Below are 24,451 nucleotides of genomic sequence, written 5' to 3' on the forward strand. Positions count from 1 at the left end.
GATATTCAAAAATATTTTAAACTGATTTAAGAGATAGTTTTGAGGAGTTTGTTAATTTATTACTTTTACTATACACTTCAACTAATACTTCTATTTATTTCCGGAAGAAATGCTTCGTGTTTACTAGTAGGTGAATGTTTGATTGTTCATGTAGCATAATTTTTATGAACGTATTGTTACGACATGATAAAGGAGGATAGTTTAGATGCTGCTGAAAATAACATTCTTTATGAATTACTAATTTATGCAGAATGGCTGCAAGAACCTGAAGTTCAGGTAAACATCAGCGCAATATGTTTAATATATCATTAATGTTCATCCTAAGTTTTTTTTTCATAGATTAGAAAAATTCGAATCGAAATTTACCGTACCTGTACCACAGAACTGACCTATTTCTTGGAAGAGAACATATTTTTCTGCTTACATTTTTTTAGAACTACTTTAATTACGCGAAAAGCCGATCCCCCCCCCGTTTTTGTTATATTTTTACTCCAAAATTGGGCACACCTGATAAATGGTTATTGCAATAAATGAAATTTTAGAATGAGAAGAAGGATTTAATTTTGAAAATAAATCTGAATAAAATTGCGATTTATTTTATATAATACAAATGTCAAGTATAAGTACCAATGAAACTATTCAATATTTACATTTATCTTCCTAAAAATTAAAAGTAGTATGGTAAATTTAAAAACAAGGTACTTCATTTCATTAACCTTCAAAATAAGACAAAGCCGTACTTCATTTCTTTGCAATCTTTTTTTTTTTTTTTTTCAGGGGGGAAAGCAGCAAACAGCACATTGTACTTGAGATTCTTTTTTAATGGATTATGAGGTGTGTGGCTTGCAAAATGATGAGCTGTCAGTCTTGAAGGGTTCAAAATAGAACTAAGGGTTTAATCCTAGTATCCGGTGCACACGGGATTTGGCTACTTTTGGCGACTTTATGATGAGCAGTAAAAACGTGACATATACGATGAGTAGTAAACAGGTCATTCAAAGAATATATATGGTTATACATAGTATAAACTATATATATAGTGTATAGTATATATATAGACGTTCTTTGGATCATTTTTGGTGTTGGCGATAATTTTCAAAATCGCGCCAAGGCTGCACCGTATACTAGGATTTTACCGAACTAAGTCTTTCGCTAAAATTTAGATAAAATTATATTTACGGGTACACTCTGGTAATTTTTGCCGGTGTATAGATGTCGAGTTTGTACAATTCTTTAATTTGTTATTTTGGCTTGCGTAGCTTACATAGCTCCAAAAATCCGCTACACAAAGCCAAAATAACAGACAAAGAATTGCACAAACTTGATATCCATATACACATTGATCTATTTTCACTTAAAAAAAATCCCAGCATTGCACAAAATGGCATTGTGCAGTCCCTTTATCCATGTGCACATCACCCTATTTACACTAAAAAAAACATCGGAGAATTGCACAAACTAAGCTTTGCACATTCCCTTGAGTTTGTCCATGTACACATTGAACTATATTCACTTCAAAAGTCAAAGGAGAAGCTAACAAAAAACTATATAATTTCAGTAAACTACGTTTTAAATCAAACAGTGAAATAACATAAAAAAGGAAATTCATCTTTGCACTACACAAAGGACTTACCACCACTGACTTTATTTATGAATTCATACATCTTCAGTCAAACAAAATTCCATAACAGCATCCGAAAACTTCCTTAAATTATCTGAACTAAAATCTGTATTTTGGCATCGCCACATAAATTCACAAAATAAGAGTAAAAAATATCCTCCATAATGATGTTCGACCATACATATCTCCTTCCTACAAATAGGACACCTACTAAGGGTCTACTACTACTTCCTACAAATAGGCTACCATGTTCTAGGAAATGGAAATGGTTCTTCATTTATACACTAGTCAAGTAATTCTCTTTTCTTACCAAATTGTACAGAAACTTCAAATTAATCTTACCACATTCGACCATTTTACTGTCTAAACCACGAAACAAGCAATATACTTCCTAACCAACACACACCATAAGCCGTGATGAATTTTACCACAATGATGCAACTGATTACGTCATAATAGGGTTTCCATAACATTCAACTACTCAGGCTACCATAAATGAAACAATAACTTCATGGTAATAAAAGGGGCACTCTTAAATGTAGGCTAATTGGTCTTTCAGGTTACCACATTTCTCTGTGAAATACGAAAATTTAGCTGAATTTAGGTTAAAAGGACACTGCTCCATAACAGTTTTATAGCGTAAAGTTTATGTAACTGACTTTTATTTAAAAATCTACTCTTCAGGAAGACGGAAACCTTCGGAGGATGCCTTAGTATGTGTAAAAGTGAAAATGATTATGAAAATCAGATTTTAGCTACTAAAAAGCACCATTATATCTTGGAAGTATGTTATTCTGATTAGCAAAACAAATAGAAATTTTATTCATATAACTGTGTCTTAACATAAAAAAGTTCAAATCATTATAAAGATTGCTTTCTTTCAAGTTAGGAACTTATTGCCACAGAGGTTACTTTTAGCCTTGTAAAGGATTTCGTCTTTGAGAAAAACATTCTTAAGGATGCCAAGTAAACATGTTAATTGTTTAAAATAATATTATGCTTTAATTCCCATTGGTCATTAAAATTGTTTTGTCCAGGATTGGCTTTAGGAAAATCTGATCACTTAAATGATTTCTGATTATTAATCTATCTTATTCAATGGTTTATGATTATCATAAATTTATTTATTTATAATAGTTAATTAGATCACTTGGACATTTTTAATACTTGCCAAAATCTTGATTTGATAAATTAGGAAATGGTTCTTAGCATATAATCTGTAGCCATATACAAGAGTTGCTATTTATATTTTTGGCATAATAATGAAAAAACAAATATTCATGATCAAAGTTTTTCAAAATATTCTCCATGAAGTTCAATACAATTTTGCATGGATTTGAACCAATTTTCGAAGCACATTTTACACTCTGATTGAGGTAACTCCAAAACATGTTTTTGAAAACATCAACCGCTGCTTTGGGTGTCTCAAATCACTGACCATGTAATTTATTTTTGATATGCAGGAATAAAAAAAAGTCATTAGATGCCAAATTAGGGCTGTACAGTGGATGACCCATGAATTCAATGCATTGGCCCGCCAAAAATTCCTTTGTCTGAGAGCTTGGATTGTTATGATGAAGATTGATTCACCTCTTCGGCTTTTTTCAAATTCTTGAATGACTTGAATGGCAAACAAATGGTTATGTACCATTCATAATTGACCATCCTGCATTGTTCTAATGCCACTGTTGACCCGTGACCGGTAATGCCGAAGAAACAGGCAACCATTTGCTTCGATGTGCTTCTTAAGCAAACAACCTTTGTTGGATTTGGCTCATTTTGGAAGACACATACAGTTGACTGCTGTTCTGTTTCTGGTTCACATGCATAGATCCATGATTCATCACCATTATAGATGTTATTCACAGCCTTTGATGCATCTTGAAGGTATTTATCCAGCATTTCCATGTTCCAATTGACGGAAGTCTTCTTTTGAGCGTTTGTCAGATTATGCAAGATTAAATGTGAACAAATCTTTTTTACGGCCAACTGTTCATGTAATATCTTATTGATGCTTGTCATAATAATATCCAAGGATGCCTCAGTATCATGCAAAGTCACTTGATGATCTTGCTTTTTTAGTTCAGGCACAGCTTCGATATTTTCTGGTAGAACAACCGAGTTAGGACGACCTTCAGAGAATTTGTCCTGGAATGAATGTTGACCATTATTGAATTCCTTTTACAATACAAAGTCCGAAATCCAGACTCGTCAGGACTTCAATTCCGGATTTGGGATTTTTCTCGATATTAGATCATCAGTTTAAATATAGTAAGATGCCATGTAGAAATTATAAAATTGAAAATATGAAATAACGAAGTATTTATGATCTAAAGGGTATCAAAATTTAACAAAAAAAAAAAAGCTTACTATTTATTTGGTTACCTTATTAAACATTTCTTTCAATGTAAGTTGTTTAAGTTACTTAGTTTTTTGTGCTAATACTCACTCTTTAATTCTGTAGACAGACATAATCTATTGTTTAGTTATATTATTGAAGTCCTGTAACTGCTGTTTCAAGAATTCCGACTAACTTGTCAATCACAATTTTCTCGTTTTCAGTAACTTCTCTGTCACTTTCTTCACTATTGGTAGCGGTATTTTCTGGATTTAGAACCATACTACAGATTTCGCCATTCGTTAATTGATTGATGATTGAGAAGCATTGTCATCACAATGAATACTTCTTTTATATCGTCTTCATTTATTACCGCTTCTCCACATTTCTTTACAAAATCCATTAATTGGAAAATTTCACCTTTGTTTTGCGATATCTGAAAACCTTTAAAATTAGCAGCTATCATTATCAAATTTAGCTATCCTTTACTATACATATTTGACTATGCATCATGAGCTTGGCGACTAATGACAAGTTTTTCAGTTAAATTTTATCTTGCTTCTATCATGCACTGAGACAATTAAGCCTGAATTTTATTAGTTTAGTTATTTATTATACTTCTGTCTTGCAAATGCTTAAGGCTTATCAGAGTTCTGAATAAATAAATTCTTACATATACTTAAGCCTTATTGAGGAGCCAGCGCTAGATATCTTATCGCCTGATGCAGTCTCTGTGAATCCTAAATTCTGCGACTCTGTGCGGCCATACAAACCCTGCTGCTGGTTCTGGGTTTCTGTGAATAACAAATCAGTTATTCTTAATTCATATAGCCCTAAATGTAATCTTTGGGTATATGAGTATCATCAACAAAACCTATTTTTAGTATATGGAAAGAAATTTTTGGTAAATTTTTCCTCATCAACATTTTTTAGAACATTTAACTTAAACCTGTAATCAACGCCAAGTTATTATTCAATTACTGACATAAAAAAAATTGTTTAGGCATCGCTACATGAGTCATTATTCAAGGTGTCATGTTTGATAAACATGCGGTGATGAAAGGAAAGTATAATAAATAATGATTCGCCAGGTTGGCATCAGATCAATGATGTATTTATGTGGAATGTTTCGGTTTGGGATGTGTGCCAAGCAGATCCGCAGCAACGGAGCCAAATTACTGATCATACAAATTTATGCTAAAATGATTGTTTCTTCAATAACAAGGTTTGATTATTTAGTTATGAAGTTAAATTAAGAATCGGGACTCTCCAGATGTTTTATTATGCACGGAGGGGAGAATCAAATGTGCATGCATAAAGCCTATAAGAAAAAAGTTGATGGTTTTGAGGTCCAGATTTTAGATCATTCCAAATAATGGACGTCCGGATTTCGGACTTTGTACTGTACCAGTGTAGGTTTTTGCTTTATTGCTGTATAAGGAATTAAGTTCATTGAAGCATGTTTTAATAATCCATGTCGAATCTTATGAAAAATAATTGCATGAAAATGTTCAGAAGTCAATTCCATTTTTTGCCTGGGATGAATATTTCAGTTTACTGTACACAATACAAATCACACTAAAATTGCAAAAAATTCTAAAGAAATTATGGTTAAAATTATCAAAGTTTTGATTGGAATTATTTGCGACCGTATAGCAACACTTACTATTGCCAAGGCTACAAATATAAATAGCAACCTTCCTATAACATAATTAAGCCAGAACCATATATACTAAATTATTGTTGATGCCTATTTTATTCTTCATTTTAGACTAAAACTACAGCAGATAGACTTGAAGAAGTATCTGATGCAGGTATATATTTATATGATATTTTATTTAATACACTGTTTGGTTTTTTATTTGAATAATTTTATTTAAATACTTTTTCATGTTATTTATATATATGCACAGTTAACTGTCAGTTAACAAGTCTTAAATGGGAAATGATGAAACTCGTTGTGTGCAGATTGTTATTAAAGCCTGGGAAATAACTAAACTCATTTTGCGTAGTTTATTATTAAATCCTAAAAATGGACCACAAAAGAATGTGATGATGAAGAATTGTGTGTAGATAGTTTGTTGAATTATTGCTGTGAGAACGAACTTACCAATGGGAATTCTGTAGAGCCATTAGGACCTTTTGAAGCAAGAGATGGGGCAAATTGTGCTACTCGAACCTGAACCTCTCGAATATGTGCCAAGTGTGCTAACTGCTACACTGCAAAGGCATGCTGTAAGGAGGGAGAAAATACCTTATATACTCCCCCTTTTAAGGTGTGACTGGGGTTTAAGAGACCCAGTTGCCAAATCCTGGTGGTGACGAATTATCACCGACTACCTTTTAGTGTGGATGCCATTGTATAGTCATCAGAATTTTTTGAAGCAGAAAAGTATGCATGCTGGAAGGAGGGAGTGAGTACCTCATAATTCTAGTGACAATGAAACTAAATGACATCTTAGAAATTTTTTCCTGACCTAGAATTTCAAGCAGTTCTTATTCAAGCTCGGATTCAGATGATTCTGTAGAAGAATGGTCATCAGTAGACAATCCACCAGTCTTTGAAGAGTTTTTAGATCACTCAGGAATAAATGCTGAAAATATTCCCAATAATGTAGTGTATATAGTATATATGCTACATTAAAATATCTAATTTATCATTGGAAGAATGCAAGAATGATGAACATGAGGCGGTTAACTGAACATGAGGCAGTAAAATTGCATTGGTGATCAATCATAGTCTGATTGCAAGTACATATAGGGGCATGCGGTCATTGATCATGATGCCAAAATATGGTACTGTATCTTGGATATTTGTCCCTTTCCTGGATATTTTCCAAATGATAAGAAGTACCACTCTCACGCCAGATCAGTTATCATCTACAAGCTGATGACAGACTGAAGTCATTCTCATCTGAGAATATTACCCAAATTCAGTCTTATTCAGTGCAGTTGGAATACTCACAACACCATTTCAGACAAGTGGTATGCTGCTGTCTGAACAAGGGACACACATAACAGATCTACGGGCATATCTTCTCCCAAATGCTTGGCTTCAGTTTTTCAGGCGATATGCAGTTCTGTAGCAATAAAGAAAGTCATTTGCCAGTATCTGAGCTGTGACGAGCTGTTTTCTTCTTGCAAATAGGACAGTGTACCTGCCTCCTGACAGTGGACAGTATACCTTAAATTAAATCTAGATTCAGAATAAAAAAAACACTGTATAAATAATTGAAGATTAAACATTATTAAGAATGAAGGAACCAAATTATAAACATCATTAACTCTAATTATAAGAGAAATTTAAGTATTATTGTTGTATTATTTTGCCTACAATTTTATTTTACATTGTTGGTTTGTTGGTTTTCCTAATTTTACATTGTTGGTTTTCCTAACACATGACATGAGTCATGTGTTAGGAAAAAGGAAACACGGAAATCCGCCGTTACTCAGCGTTGCTGAAATGAAAATCACACTTTCCAATTTTCTGCAGCTAAAATTATTCAGAAAATGTCCTCCATTGGTGAATTAGCTTTTTTAGAAGCATTTCACATCCAAAAAAACTTTTCTGTTCTAATTAATGACCCCAATTGCAATCCATCTTCACCTTCAGCCTTTAAAGAAATTTTGTTTTAGTTTTTCTTGTTTCATCAATGGATGGTGCCGGTAGCTTAACTTCTGTCCAACTTTTCTCATCTTATCTCTATCCTTATCTTTCTTCACCCTTTATTTGATTCATTTGTACTTAGCAGCTGAAGAAGGTAGTTCAAAAACTAGCGAAACTAGTACTGCAAAATATTTTTTAAAAATTTACGCTGATTCTTAATTTTGGATTTTGTTTTTGATTGTTATTCAGTGTGATATTTAAACTAAATTGTGGGACAAATATTTCTGGAAGTTTACCCAATATTTGGTTTTTTTTTTTTCCTTCTTCTTTTTTTTTTTTTTTTTTTTTTTTTTTTATGAGTCTAGTATATAGCCTGTAATTGTATGTACTTTTTAGTTTCTTGAAATGAGTAGTTTAGGTTCTTTTTAAACTCTAAACTTAAAAGAGGTAAAAATTATCCGAAACAAAAAGAGGTTTTATTTATGGTTTGTCATTCATGCCTTGGATGACGTGCTGTCTAAAGACTGGAGAATCGGAATGTATTGGTCCTATACACACATGGCTACAGAATTAAAACAGAAACAGAATAAAACATTGTATGCTTTACCTTAATTAGAAGATTAATAGGCTAATCTTTGGAATATGGTAACAGGTAGTTTGGCGACATTTTGGTAAGGTGATAAAGGTTACTAGGTAGGACTTTAGCAATAATCTGAGAAGTACACAGTTCGAATCACAGATTATTTTGTCTCAGAGAAATGAGAGATCATGAGACATGTCATGTGACATTTTCCGGAAAATTCCGATCGTGATTTTAGCTAATAAGCACATAGAAACAATTTCGTTACTAAAGTTCAGAATCGCCCACTTATTTGTTTGGCGCTTTTTAGAAGAGTAAGAAGAATTGGATTTTTGTCAATTTTCTTTGACTTTTTAAGTGAAAATAGGTCGATGTGTACATGGATAAAGTCAAGCATGTGCGCATATCAAAAAACATCCTAGAATATGCAATTCTAGGATGTTTTTTTGAGTGAAAATAGGTTGACATGTACATGGATACCGCGTATGTGCAATTCTTAAAAATGTGTGAAGCAGTGGGCGATTCTGCACTTTCTCCCAATTTTGCATCTAATCTTCGTCATGATTAAGCACTTTTGTTTCATAAAAGTTCTAGCATAAGCGTAATTCGGCTAGCAGATCGTTGGAAAAAATGTTGAGCAAAAAAAAAAAAAGGGGGGCCTTTACTTTGTTAAAACAAAAGGGCATCCAAAAAAAAAAAAAAAAAAAAAAAAGACTAGCAGGTTGCTGTAGCAGGGTTGGTTGCCAAATTTTCGCCAAACAATCGCCAAGTTATCATGATCCGAAGATTCACCGATTAATGATTACAGGTAGCAATCATCTAGCACTGAATGAGAGGCTAAAGCATAGCAGCTAATGTCTTTTAAAGTACACCTTGCACAAAACAAACAAAGAAATAAAAGGGACAGTTCTATATCTCGTATTCTGCTGAACTGATTGTTTATATATGGCTTGTTCTAACATAGGGATTTTGACACAAAATCGAGCTTTTTCTGAAATAACATGTAATTTTTTTTTCCATATTTTGATTGTGCAACTCAAATTATGCCAGGGTGCCAAGTTTTGTAAAAATCGCACGAGTAGTTTTTAAAAAATTTTAGCTCCTCCATGTTTATTGAATTTGGTATCTATTTATTAATTATTCTTATTAAACTTATTTCTTTATTAAACTTATTCGATTCTTCCTTTCACATTGCAAAATTTAGGTTCATTCCAAATAAAATTCACCCATTTTTTATAATTTATTTTTAAAATTTTCTATTTTTAAGTAATTTTTATAAATTTTTTGAAAATATTTTGAATGAAAAACCTATAAAACTTTTACCATCATCTTAAAATAGATGTATTTCTAAGCATACCTGCAAAAAATTAGAGTTTTTTATTCAAAATTTCCTAAGATATATGTGAATTTACATATTAGCACAATTGAAAATTTTGCATATTTATTATAAATGATAATAACACCAAATGTGGTTTACGCACTTTGTTAAAATTTTTTGAAAGTATCAATGATGATCCTTTTTTTTTTTTTTTCTGCTCAAATACAATGAAAAAAGGAGAGGAAAACAGTTTGCTATAATTTAAGAAGTTTGCCAATGAGTGAATTATTCTCGGTGTAAACAGAAAAATATGTGCCAAGGTAAAATTTTAAATTTCTCTATAAATTTCTCACCAGAAATTACAAATTTAATATTAGGCATAATTTGAGTCATAGAATCGAAATATGGAAAAATATTGGTATGATTCAGAAAAAGTCCATTTTATGTCAAAATAAATAAATAAATAATAATGCCATAATAAATAAAATAAATAAATAATAATGCCATAATTTTATGTCAAAATACCTATGTGAGAATAATGCTATATATAAATCTAATATGTATCCCAAGTCGCACTTTCGAGACATAGGAAACACAAGTTAAATTTTGACAGTCAGTCCAGTAGAATGGAAAATATAGAACTGAAGTTTTTTTTTTCTTTTTTTTTGGGGGGGGGGTGCAAGGTGTACTTTCCCCCAAAATACAAGGTCTGCCAAAATATTTTGCCATTGCAGTTTAAGAAAAAGCATAGATGTTAGGAAAATTTTTGTTTTTCCTAACATCTATGCTTTTTCTATTTTTGGCATAGATGTTAGAACCATGGTTTTGTCACATTCTTAAACATGTGAAATAGAAGTCAGTGTCTTGACAATCTTAGTCTTTGGAAAGAAAGTATTTTAGTTCTAACACCAGACATAAATGATTGAGTGAGTTCTCAGTTAATGAAATTGATAGAGTCAGGTACTAATATAAAATTAAACTTCTTTTAGTTCTTGCTGTTGTTAAATTGTGAATTATTTTTTTCAATTAATTAAATATTTCTATTATCAGGACACATCCGAAAATGGTTGGGCCCACTGGTACAACAGCCGTGTCCTCCACTGTTATTACGACAACTAACCAATCTGCAGATGCCATGGACTTTAGCAATTGGTGGGTAAGTAAGCTGTGTTTCATAATGCGTATGAAAGCTTAGAGGTTAATTTGATAGGCAAGTAGTTAAATTTTTTTCCATATTATATTTTCCCCTTATGGCTGAACACTTGCTCAGGATTAGCTTGTTTGGACATTTCCTGTCAGAAATGTGTGAATCCGTGAATCTTAGCTGTCTCATCATTGAGAATGTTGGCCAGGTTGCACCATAAAGAGGCTTAGAAAAGTATTGCATCTGAAATAAAAGGTGATGGATACATACAAAGAAGCAAGTCTTATATGGGAGTCTGAACACAGACCTTGGACTTTGAATTCATAGTTAGCCTCAGATATATTACTAACAATACTTCATACTTCTTCATACATATAATACATTGGATGCATCAGTATGTCATGCATTTGTTTGGGCAAAGACACGCATGCTATTCTGATATGTCAACACTAAATTAGGAAGGATACTATTTGGCAGTGCAAAGAATGCAAAGTACCACTGTGTTTACCAACCTGTTTAGAAAAGTATCACCTGATTCAATTGATAATTTGTTATTTATTATAACCAGAGTTTATTTGTTTAAAAGTATTTTGTAATACTAACTATCTAAAATTATTTCAGTATTATGTAAAAGTATACATAATGAATAATACGGAACAAATTAATTCTTGCATAAAATCTACTGTTCTTACTTGCCCAGAAAATTAAATATCCTCCAAGTGGGGGAGAAAAAAATCAAATAAATGTGTACCCAAATGGTTAAGAAACCATAAAGGAAAAATTAGCAGATTATTTGCATGCAAGTTTGTATATTATCTGTTACCAAGGGCTGTGTTTTTTATCAGATGATGCTAGCTTGCCAATAAATACCTTCAGAAGGCAAACAACAAAAATCAGCGTTATATTTACAAAATTTTCACAGGACTAGTTTCGATGGTTTTACCGAACCACCATCCTCAACTGCAAAACCGCAAATGAACAAGATAGGAAATAATGATTAGATAAGATAAGAAAGCCTGGACAAGAATAAGCAAGTAGCGCCATCTGTTGGCGAAACCAGAACTAAAACATAATTTCTTTAAAGGCCGAAGGCAAATTTGGATTGGAATTAGGATCGTTAACTAGAACAGAAAGATTTTTATGAATGTGAAATGCCTCTAGAAAATCCAGTTCTCCAATGGAAGATGCTTTTTGAATAATTTTGGCAGCAGAAAAATTGAAAGTGTGTTTTTCGGACCAACAATGTTGAGCACAAATTCTCATCTCAACACACTAAAAGGCACACTCTTGTTTTAGGAGATTATAAAAATTCTGTTGTCATTCCCTTCTTTCCATCAATTAGCTATAAAGTTGTACATATTTTGCAGAAATTTAACTTTCGGGTTGTTTATTCTCCCATCAATAAAATTCCGAGTTCCATACTCAAGGACTCCATTCCGAATATGAATTCCTGGGGTATTTATAGGATTCCTTGCCAGTGTGGTTTAATTTACATTGGCCAAACTAAGAAAGCCTTAAAATTTCGCGTCAAGGAACATGAGGCATATGTTAGAAAAAAGGAAACACAGAAGTCTTCTGTTGCTCAACATTGTTGGTCCGAAAACCACACTTTCAATTTTTCTGCTGCCAAAATTATTCAAAAAACATCTTCCATTGGAGAACTGGATTTTCTAGAGGCATTTCACATTCATAAAAATCTTTCTGTTCTAGTTAACGATCCTAATTCCAATCCAAATTTGCCTTCGGCCTTTAAAGAAATTATGTTTTAGTTCTGGTTTCACCAACAGATGGCGCCACTTGCTTATGGTCCAGGCTTTCTTATCTTATCTAATCATTATTTCCTATCTTGTTCATTTGCGGTTTTGCAGCTGAGGATGGTGGTTCGGTAAAACCATCGAAACTAGTCCTGTGAAAATTTTGTAAATATAACGCTGATTTTTGTTGTTTGCCTTCTGAATTAGTATTTATTCGGCGTGTTATTGTGTCTTAAATAAATACCTTCCCAAATCTTGTGACTCTCTGTGCCACATATGAGAAGGTTATTACAATCCAACTGCCAAACAGAAAGCAAGTTACATTTCTGAATAAGATCATTGAACACACTGTATGTCTGTGTATTAATTGTATATCCTAATTCTTGATATTTATGTGCTAACAATAATCATCGAATTAAAATATTTAAAAAAAATTATGTTGTAATTTCGCATTAGACATATAAATTATTCTGCTGCTGAAGGATGTGAAATTCAACTCTATTCATATCTTATATTTGGAGAAATTAAAAATTTGTAGTTATGAAAAAACTTTTTATTGTATAATTTTTTGTATGAACTTTAGTAATATTAGTTTTGTTTTGTTTTAGAAATGGAGCTGTTGTTGCAATTCTTCAAGATAATTGTTTGGAAATCAGGTAGATTGTATCTTATTACTGTAATACAATTTAAGAAACTACTCTTATATATGCCTTCGCTTGGTGACAAATTTCTCACCAAATATTTTTGGTATTAAAAAAAAATCTAGGAATTGCACAATCTAGGCATTGCGGACAAATCAACAAAATAAACTAAAATTACAAACAATTAAAAAAACAACAATAACAACAGAAATCCATAGTAAAAAAACAATTAACATTCTACAAAATAAAAACAGTAAAATAAAATGCACTTACCATAATACATTTGTTAATAAAATTTCGCCAGTTACACAGCGTCTGAGAACGAAGATTTTGCTACATCACATGTCTTTCTGTCATTCAAAATTTCGAAAGTAATGATAAAAACTTCCTCCAAAGTTAACTTACTACATGAAAACCACGATTCAAATCTTAAACTCCGCTAACAGCCACATACTTTACCAGCAACCATTTGACTGCAAATCCACACAAGAACTATCAGAAACGCCCTTCTTTGTCAGAGTTCTCATAGCAGCTCCGCATGTCAAACTCTTTTAAAAGTCCCACAGAAATTCCAAAAATTCCCTTCGATCCTTATAAACACAATCGTGAACAAAAGACTCGTTAACAACTCCAACATCGTACCTTTTAATACTAAATTTACTTTCCACATAATCTAAAATACGTGACTGAAATCTTGCCACCACGTCTATCATTGCAACATAAGCCATTTTAAAACGCGCATGACACAAACCAATGAGCAATTAAACCACTACGACAAAAGAGTTACGTTTCAAAGTCAAAAGGGTTGCCATACAAACAGCATCGTCCCCCAAACCATCGCAGAACACATATCGCCACATTTGTAGAAATTAGGGCATATATAAGAGTAGAGCCCAATTTAAAATTGAATCATGAAAATGTTTAAAATCTGTGACTTTTAAAATTTGGTTGTAATGTTTCCTTTCTCAATCTAATATAATTTTAAAAGCTTAGTTTATTCTTCAAAATATGGGTATTATTAAAATTTACTGGTATTAAATCTTCATTACCAAAGTATTTAATATTAATCAAGGCTCTGTAAGAAAGCATAAACAAACATGGTAGCATTTTTGCAGTATATTGAAAATATTGAGAGTTTCATGTAATATTTAGAATTAAAAAGCAGTTTCAAGTTTTAGATGCTGCTTGTATAAATTATGCTCAATTTTTTTTAATCTCTAATTATTATATAAATTTATTTTCTGTCAAATATAAATTGCAAGTTTACCTCTCACTGCATACTTTTTTTTTTTATCAAAATAGGTTCAAAAATTGCATATGTTTTTATTACATATTTCAAATCTATATATATATTAGAGTTAAAATATACAAAAATTTTTTGTAAAAAAGTTTTTTTTTAATATAGAATTAGATCATAGAAAAAGGTTGCCAGAATACTGAAATTGAAGAATGATGATATAAAAGGAAAATTTTGAAAATTAATGTTTGTTAAATTATGATTTATTTTATAAAATACAAAGGTAAAACACATATATACTAATGAAAATATTTGCATAATGTAATATTTTGCATATTTTGTACCACTGTCGAACGTTTTTAATAGAAACTGCATTTTCAGATTCATCACTATCTGCAAAGGAATCCGAGGAATTCTCATCAGTTTCGCTATATCTATCTTCAATATACTTGAAATCAGAGTCAGAGCTACTATCAGTGTCGGAAATATCGTCAGGAATATAGATTATATCACTCGCGAAACGCTTCCTGCCAGATATCTTTGAGCTCTGAAAAGCACGTGCAAAATGCTACATTACGTATTCTTGTATATTTGGCAGAAATGTGGACAACTAACGCCATCTGTTAGCCCACATATAAATAAACAATTAAACATCACAGAAAAGCCGAAAGGAAACCTTGAAAAGGGAAAGAGTGGGTTGCACAATTAAATAGACGACAAAAGTTCATCCCCGCGGAAATCGTGGGTTGTGCAAGTTTTGCTACTTCTACGTTGCCCGTGGAAATCGTGGGATGCACAGCGAGAGGGTTAACATAAGTGGAAAAAGGAAATTTGTAAATTTTTTTTGTGTATGTGTAAATTTTAGTTCATTTTCTTTTTAAGTAAAAAGTAACTAAATATTGAGTCATCCAGAAAATTCTGGGTGTTTTTAAAAGAAGCGTTCTAGATTTTGTTGCGATTTTTTTTTTCAAATAGAAGCACAAATTCTTTGTTATTTTTTTTAATAGTGGTAATGACCTACACACATTGCATAATTTTAGCATGTATTGTGGCATAATTTTTGTATCAGTATTAATGGTAAGAATGGAACACCCAGAAGTTCATTTTCATCATGTTATGTTCTTTTATTTTAAAAAAGAAAAAGGGCTATAATTAGACTGCTCATAAAATTTTCATTGTATATGGAGAAAGTGCTGTTTCTAATGGCACAGTTCGAAATTGGTTTAAGAAATTTAACCCGTTTTTGACCAACATCCTGCAGGCATGACGCAATGATTCCACTCTTACCAGCTCAGTGTCACTTCTGCACGATAAACTTTGATCAGTCTCTTTAGCCCAGCATCATGTATGCGTAATTTGAAAACAGAATGATTTATTTGAATTTTTAAATGCCAGTAGATGGCGTTAAATGGTAGTAGTTTTCACATTGGTTGAGTCATATGGCTTTTACCTTGATATATGGGCACCAATTTCTGTTTTGTGCTTCTGGTTAATGGGATACGGGCATTTTTGTTTATTTCATTAGAAATTTCTTTCTCCCCCTTCTCTCTCTCTCTTTTTTTTTCTACTTTCATTTTTGTTCTTCGATTTTTTTCGCTATTATAATGTGGGAAAGTGCATCCAGCTTAAATTCTCATTCATGTCATTTGCTTTTTTTGTGATTCGAATGCAGGAAAACACATTTAGTTGATTATAGCATGTATAATGTCACCAAACTTCCATGATGGAAAAACTCCCACCAGTTGCACTTTTTTATATCTATTTTTAAACTTAACATAGGCTTTCTGAGTTAATTAAAGATTAACATTACAACATTATTACAGAAGGGGAAAGACATCAGCTTTCCCAATACGTGATGTGTCTTACTTGCTTGAGTTTCGCAGAAAAAAGCTGTTCTTGTCCTGTGTGTCGATCCTCATTGCATTATTCCTCATTGCCTCATTGAATTATTCCACATGCAGCAGAATTTTTAAATTGGAATTTAATTACCTGCAGATAGTTGTTGCATAATTTTCTCTAAAATTTTGTATGTGTAATTTTGCATGTTTAATTTATTTCTATTAATGTGATATTCTTTACATTAATACGTATTAAGAATTAGTATATTAATTATTAAGAATTAGTATATAATCTAAATTATGTTTTTCTGTGACGTCTGTACATAAGGGCAGAATAAATCACTCTTTTTCCCAAAATGGATTATAAAATTATTAAATATGGATTCAGAAGAGATTTTTTGTCACATCTGTATGTAATCACATAACTCAAAAATGAGTAGCATGAGAATATTCAAATTTTGTATATAGGACAGCTATAACATGTAGTTGTGAAGCTCCCTTTTTGGTTGCAATCGGCTGTGCCAAAAGTGTATAAATATATAACCACCCTGTTACTTGGAACGATGAGCTCAGTTTTTTTTTTAAAAAACTCTTGTATGTTGGTAAATTGTGCATTTTTTGCTTTAAAAATGATTGAATTATATTGTTTTTAATCTTCCAGTTAAGGTTTTTATGCCTTATTTAATCTGCATGCGATAGTTGTAGAATTATCAACAATTTAAAAGTTGTTTAAGTTTGGCTAAACCCAATTTTTGTTTACTATAGCATAGTGTTTTTTTTATTATTATTATTTATTTATTTATTTTTTTTATTTTTTTTGCCGAGTGTGACCAAAAGTAAATTTTCAGTTTTGTGTATTGAAAAATCCACCTTATTGCCTGCTGACCAAATTGCCTGTGTTTACATAGAATTTCCAATTTTAATTCTAGAAAATTTTTTAAAATTGTTTTAACTGTATTTGGTGTTTAATGTTTTCTATATTTTTCAATTTTTAATGAAGATATTTTGAGGTTTTATGAATTTTGGCTTGCCGTAAAGTGAGAACTGAATTAATTGAATGAGAAATCTATCTGTAATGAAATTCAAGGAAATAAATTTTAATGAAATGCAGCAAAAAATGCTTATAATTTAATATTCCATACAAAAAAGTCATGTGTTCTTTGCATGTTGTTTTTTTTGGGGGGGGGGTTGTATAGAAGTGTATTCTTTACTACCATTAGTTGAATTGTTTGAAATATTTGAACTAACACTGATTCATAAGATCTAAAGTACTAAAAGGATACTTTTTTATGAGAAAAACATTAAAAATATTTTTAGATTATTTGGAGTACCCCAAAAATCAGTTATGGCTTTGTTTACTGGAAAAATGATTTCAGTAACTTGAGTTACTAAAAAAATTATAATTCATATATGCGATCATTTAGAATATATACATTGCTAAATGTGATGTATTTTCCAGAAAGGAATATCCAAATTGTTTTTTAATATAAAAGGAAGAAATGCAGATGATCCTATGCAATTTATTTTAGTTTCATGTCCCTGTAAATAAAATCTATTCGGTTTTGGGTATATATTATATGCGTCCTAGTATGTTGATGTTAATGCTTTATGTAGCCTTCTTGTACATTTTAAGAACTGGTTATACAAATTGGCCAGATTTATCTATCTTCACTAAAGTGGCTTTTATGATAGAGCATTACCACTTTGTGCAAATTCACAACTCTAATTTTCTGTATTCAGAAGCTATTTCAGTGTTTAAGAACTTTAGTATGTCCCTGTATATATTCTTTATCATTGTCTTTGAAATTAAAAATACTGATTTTAGGAGGGGGTTTGGGGGGCAATATATGCTGCTTTCTATCCAAAAAATGTATCACAAAAAAGAATGAGATATATCAAAACCAAATTTATTTCGAACATGATTCATAGTACCAATACTAATTAATTTGAAATAAGCCCTCTTTGAGGTGAGGAAGATGAGAAAATCAGTAATGAGTGTTGTCTTCATGTTTGTCAATAACCACTTCTACATACCATGGCATTGAATGAAAAGGTTTTGGATGTGTTGTTGGGGAATGGCAGCTGATACTGCCTCCACATGTAGCCAATGCTGTACCTGAGGATGCGGCATGCCGGACTAAGTGTTCTCCAGTCATTGACGAGACATGTTTGATGGCTGATAGATCTAGAGTAACAGTGCAATATGGTGGACTAAGAAGAAAGCTTGAACATGGTGTACAATATGTGATCAGGCATTGTCCTGATGAAATGTGTCTGCAGGCAAACTCTGAAGGTAAGTAAGGAGAACAGGCTGCAAAGCCTCAGAGTGACCAGTAAGTGTACCGATAAAGTGTACTATTGTGGTGCGGGAGTGGAATCCAATACCACCCCACACTATAATACCTGGTGCAGGACCAATATGACAATGCATAACATAAGAGTTGAGCAGTCTCTGTCCTGGTGCGGGGCCAATATGACAATGCATTACATAACAGTTGAACAGTCTCTCTCCTGAGTGTCTCCAAACTCTAATCCGACCATCGTGGTACTGAAGGCAGAAGTGTGATTCGCCTGAAAACACTATGTCAGACCATTCAGGTGTCCATCTCCACAATTCAGTGCACCATAGCAAATGCAGACACATGTGTTTTAATGTTAAAAGTAAGCAAAGCAGTTGGTGCCAAGCGTGCAGTCCATTGTACTGTAAATGATGTCAAATTGTTCATGTGTATATCAACTGTTGTGTTACAGACTGCATTTGTTGCAATATGGTTGTGGATGTGGCAGTGAAGTTCTTCAGTACCGTGTGCACAATATGCCTGTGTTTCCATGGGCTAGTGCAATGAAATGGTTGCAATTGCTGCTATCCATTAGTTATTTTCTGCTGCATCCACTGATTCCATATTCGCATAACTGTCGCATGGCTACATCAGATATGATTGACCGATTTCTTGGAAGGATAATTAGCAATCTCTGTATGCAACGATTGTGTCTCAGTTGAACTTGGAAGCGTGCTCAAATGATATTCATATTTTTCGATGAGGCATACCAATGCTGCAGACACAATTTCACAAGAGAACAATTCACATTATTCAAAATTGCAGTCGTTTCTTTGTATATTGGTTTTAAGGAGTGCTGCAGTCACCCATGATATGCACATGCACTCAAATTGTAATCATTTGCATATTTTATCATGGTATGCACATGATGTAAATTTTGTGCTATTTGGATGCTTCCTTCATGTGTTGCATTTTAAATGGCTAGCAGTTTATAATTTTTTTTTTTTTTTCTTTCTTTGAAACTAAAAACACTTGCTATTGAACTATTATCAGAGCAATTCTTAACCAATTTATTTCTTCTGTAAAATCCTTTTATATCATACTGAAAAAAACTGATATATATTTATACATAAAGGACATTCTGCAATTTTAGCTGCTCTTATACTTGAATATTTATTTATAAAATCTTGATTAAAATTATTATTCTTTCTAGAACATCACGTGATGAATATGGAGCTGTTATTGGGCGAACCCAAGGTACTTTCTTCTTTCCTTTTTATCATTTATATAGGAGGGCTATTTCAGAAGTTTTCTGTATATTGTAGTATTAAAAGAAAAATGATGCCATTAGTGTGTTGTGTTGTTGGTGTCTTTTCCTCTTAGTGCACATTTCCAGTACATGTTAAACAGTCAGTTAAACTATCTACTTTTTAGTCAGTTGTAATTGTGTAACAAAATTGTATTTATAGCAACATGTTTGCGAATCATACGAGTTGTTATATATTGATGTCATTATAATCAGCAAGAAAAATGAACTTCGATCCAGTAATTCTTTCTCTTCAGTTGGTTTTTTCATTGAAGTGTACCCCCCTTAAAAGAAAGAGTGAGGATTATATGATTTGGTTTTAAATTCTTACAGAACAAATGTGTCATCCAAGCAAAAATAAAACTGTGTTTTATTTCTGTCAACCTTCCTGATCAGTATAGTCGTTAGTGCTGTTGGTTGCCACATAATTGGGCTTGAGTTCGAATCCAGATGAAAATTTGAATGTGTATAGTTGTGGTATTTCATTCGAATTTTAACTACAATTTACAGGTTTATTTTAATATTTCCTTTAGGCCTTGTTTCTCACTTGCTCAGTCCAGAGATTAACCCCTTCGTGACAGCATGCTGCTGAACTGAAAATCCTCTGAAGACGTGTGTATCATATCTGCATCACTCCCATATATCAATAGCAGCCGGGTGATGCACTGATGCATCACTGCTTGCATTGATCTTCTAGACGAGTGTATCGTATATGCATTTTCTAACTTACACATTATTTTATAATTTTTTTAAATCGCTGGATGGTGCTTCGTGTTCACTACAGGTAGCTTATTTAAACATATACATTGTTGACCTTGTGTTTATGAATACTTTCTGATTGTGGTGATTCATTTATGTGTATGAGCAGAAGATATAAGGTAAACAAAACAACTCCCAAGGCTTCAATTTTTTTTTTTTTTTTTTTTTTTTACCTATAGGAAGACTGGGAGTAAAGCTGTGGTTTTAGGAACTCCCATTTGTATTCAGTTTGCATCTTCTTTAGGTAGCAAAAATAAGTTTTTTGCTCCAGTTAAGAGGAATCAACTAATAGTGCAATATCTAATAGAAAGAAATTTTCAATGGAAGAAGAGTATATTTGAATTATAAATGAGCCTATGAGTGACTATTTTGACACCGAAAAAGATTTAAGTGAGGATAGAGATTTTGATACTTAAATTTTGTCTGAGTCTGAACCGGAAGCTTATTTTGCTTTTATTTCACAATCTAGTATGACAGTGGATGCTGCATCGTGAATTCGATCTTAGAAGCCTTATGAATTTATGAAAATTGCCAAAGTAAATTTAATTCAAAGTTATGGAACGAAATTGACTTTTTCACCATTTTTTTTCGATAATGATCTAATGAACATAATAGTTGAAGAAACTAATAATTTATATGAACAACAGATGAGTGAAAATCCATCTTTATCTAAAATCAACATACTCCTGTAGCCTAAAATATAATAAAGTAATCATATTTTACATATGTTTAGATATAGATGTAAGTTTTCTACAAAATTTCATCAAGATGAGTCAAATATTTTATTTTGCATTTAGATTTTAATTAAATTTTTTTCAGAATCTCTTCATATTTTTTGTTTATCATTGTATTACTGTTAGAAACCATTACAAAAAAAAAAAAAAAAAAAAAAAAAAAAAAAAAAAGACAGTTGGGTTAAAAAATAATTTTTAATGAATTTTTTTAAAGTTATTCTTAGTGACAGGAAATACCCCATCCTGCAAGATCGAACTACTGCAACAACATATCATCTCCAAGGTGAGTTGCACAAAGCGGTATGCATTTGCATAGGAGGATTTTTAAATACTGTTGCATATATGAAACACCCGTCGTAAAAGGGTTAATGTAGATTTGATCGTCATGTGGCATGATAGGAACTGAGATAAAAGATGTAGTCGCACGACTTGTAGTAGGCCGAAATTTAGGTGTATAACAGCTGCCTTGTTTGCCTTGTGTCCAGAAAGCTGCTGCTTGATTGAAATTTTTCATTGGACATTTAATCCAAGTGATAAGCTCTTCTTGATTTAGGTTAGTTTGCTCAACATGAATATGTAGTAGCTTCAAGTGAGAAGTGCTTTATGCAGTTGAATTTTAAGTTCTAATTTTAGTTGCAGCACTTTTCAGGAGACTTAGTTTTCATTTTATAGTATTTTAATTTAGCACTCACAAGAAGTGAGGTAGAATAAATTATCATTTGCTTGTATGTATGTGTTTATACAGTTAGTTTAGCCATGTGGGGCAACTTGCATCATAGCTTTAAGGTAACTTTTCATTTGATTTAGGTAATCAGATAGAAAGATTCCTCAAATGTTACGCAGTGCCTGTAGCATGGGGATACTTAAAATACTGCCGAGTGGAAAGTTCTTTTCAGTGGTTTGGTGGTAGTTGAAGTGTTCTTCATCAAAGTTTGGATGGAACTCGTTCTCCTCTGTGGAATATTGGTCATTTCCTATGGTGCACTTTCAGCTATGTTCTCAGAGATGAACTTCTTAAATGACTCATGGATATTCACCATTCTCGATAAATAAATTAAGTTATGACTGTCTGGCATTTAAATAGCATTTATGCCAAAATATCAAAACAGTGTTGTAATGAAAGATTATGCTATGAGATTAAGATTTACATTGCAGTTGCTACTGTTATGACCATGAAAATTATTTGTTTACTGTTATTATGTTTATTTACTGGTGTCAAGAAATCACATTGGCAGAATTCTGTCATTTGCAATTAGGAGTGAATCAGTATACAACTCTCAATTGAAGTAAATATGAGCATTTTATTTATGAATATTTTTTAATTAATAATTTTGGATTTATTAAAACAGTTATTCTTTTCCTGAATTCTTTTCCTGAATCTATATATTATTTAAAAATACTAGTCCAGACAGATTTTGTGCCAGCATTTACTTTTGGTGACAAGTGGCACCCAATTAATCAAAAAGTGCTTTAAAATCCTGTAATCTTTTTCATTTAAGAGTCATTTGTCCACAAACTTGGCCCTTTTGCTACAAAAGTTTAAAGACAGATCTTTCCAAAAGTTACAAAACATGTGCATTTTGTTTGGAGTTTTCCCAGAGACAAAAATAGTGATGTGTTGTTCTGATTAAGCCACCTATTCTTCTTATTCTTGAATGATTAGCAATATCAGTTTTGTCAGTGTTAGTACTGAATTGAAATCCTGAAGGCATGGGTGTTTGTAATCATACAAATGTAATAATCGTTCACTCCCTTGTGACACTCCCTGCGCAATGCTGTCAGTTATGAGATGGCCAAATAATTGATGGGTTTGGAAATTTCCAATATCCTCAGAAATGCCAACTATTATGGATTTCCCAAAATTAATACTGATTTTCTTTTTTTGAAGTTATGAATGTAGCAAATATTGGGACTCAAAATACCAAGCTGTTGCCATTCCATGCAGCTGAGTAAAAGGTTAAAGATCAAAGCTTAGAATTATGCTAGAGTCGTGATTGATATTATACAAATTGTGCCAGCATCAGATCAATTCAAACCATGTGCATATGTCTGGGTTTGTGAAATGGAATGCTCCATCGCTCAGTCGCAAACATTTTTTTTTGTGAGATTTCAGAGTAGAGGAATGTTGGAAGTTTGTGGGGCTGGGAGAGAAGAAACCTTGGAAGTTAACCCATGCATATGTAAAGTTTCTTGAATTATTACAAATTCTTAATCAGTTCCAGAAACTTAGGAGTGGATAGGGTTAAGAATTTCAGTGCTATTATAGTATGGGGATGATTTGATTAATCATTGATAAATTTTTATAGCTAGTCAAGGAGGAGACGTGTATAAAACAGTATAGCAGCTTAATTTAAAGCTGACCAATTATCATTACTATTCTTATACATTAAAGATTTCATGCAAATCATTCATGCTTTTTGTATTCTTGTGAATATTCTAAGTACTAAATTCCATTATGGCTGTCAAGGAAGTGAGTGAATGTATAAGTGGCCCATTTTCATTACGATAATACATAATTACAATAATACATTTTCCATTGCATAATTCATTACAATTTCAATGTAATGAATTATGGATTCCTTCAAATTTTTCATAGATTTCTAAATTTCACTTGTCTGATACAAGCTTGATACAAGGATTATCTTACTGTGAGGTACGACCGAGCAGAAAACTTTTGAAATGACATTCCTATAACACTAACTCTACATTTGAATCTAGAGCTCTTTCCTTTTTTTTTTTTTATTATTATCTTTTTTTTTTTTTTTTTTTTTTTTTTTTTTGGTTGTTGTTTTGTTTTCATATGCTTCTCTATTCCATTAGTTAGTAAAGATCCATATCCCCAATGGAGAAGAATTTTATGGTCACCTGATTGCACTATGCTTGCCTTAGCATACAGTAATGGGAATGTAGATTTTTACGATTTGATTGGCGCATATATGTTTACCATCGAATCTGTAAGTAATTTAGTTTTATTTTTAATGCCCAATTTTTTGATCTTATGCCATTATTTAAAATATAGTATTAAAAAATCAATGCTACTTTTGAAAAATTTTACATTTGTGTTGAAAATTAATTATAATATTATTTGAAAATTGTAATTATTAATTGTAAGTATATTTGAAAATGAATTATAAAATAAATTGTATTATAAATATGAATCTATTTTCCTTAAAAAGTTCTGAAAAGTCATATAATCTCTCTGGAAGATCATGATGGTATTTTGGATCTGACCATATTGTATCTAGATATCTCTGTGAGGTGTTCATCTTATTAATTCTTTGACAAATAGTTCTTA

General features: G+C 31.9%; 1 protein-coding gene across 4 annotated transcripts in view; it reads left to right on the plus strand.

The window, feature by feature from the left end:
• Positions 1-93: 93 nt before the first annotated feature.
• The window catches only part of LOC118183815 (NBAS subunit of NRZ tethering complex-like), a 255,307-nt gene continuing 230,949 nt past the window's right edge, over positions 94-24,451 (plus strand). For 3 of the 4 annotated variants that reach the window (XM_085827241.1, XM_085827243.1, XM_085827242.1), the window contains exons 1-6: positions 94-276; positions 5,731-5,773; positions 10,515-10,620; positions 12,971-13,018; positions 19,571-19,614; positions 23,977-24,110. In XM_085827241.1, the coding sequence (XP_085683367.1) occupies positions 184-276; positions 5,731-5,773; positions 10,515-10,620; positions 12,971-13,018; positions 19,571-19,614; positions 23,977-24,110 (468 nt within the window). In that variant the 5' untranslated portion in view covers positions 94-183. The remainder of the gene's footprint in view (positions 277-5,730; positions 5,774-10,514; positions 10,621-12,970; positions 13,019-19,570; positions 19,615-23,976; positions 24,111-24,451) is intronic. The other variant, XM_085827244.1, reaches the window with a different exon arrangement.

The sequence above is a fragment of the Stegodyphus dumicola genome, chromosome 11 (genome assembly GCF_044657685.1).
Source record: "Stegodyphus dumicola isolate Sdum_Otavi_A_Nest chromosome 11, ASM4465768v1".
NCBI lineage: Eukaryota > Metazoa > Arthropoda > Arachnida > Araneae > Eresidae > Stegodyphus > Stegodyphus dumicola.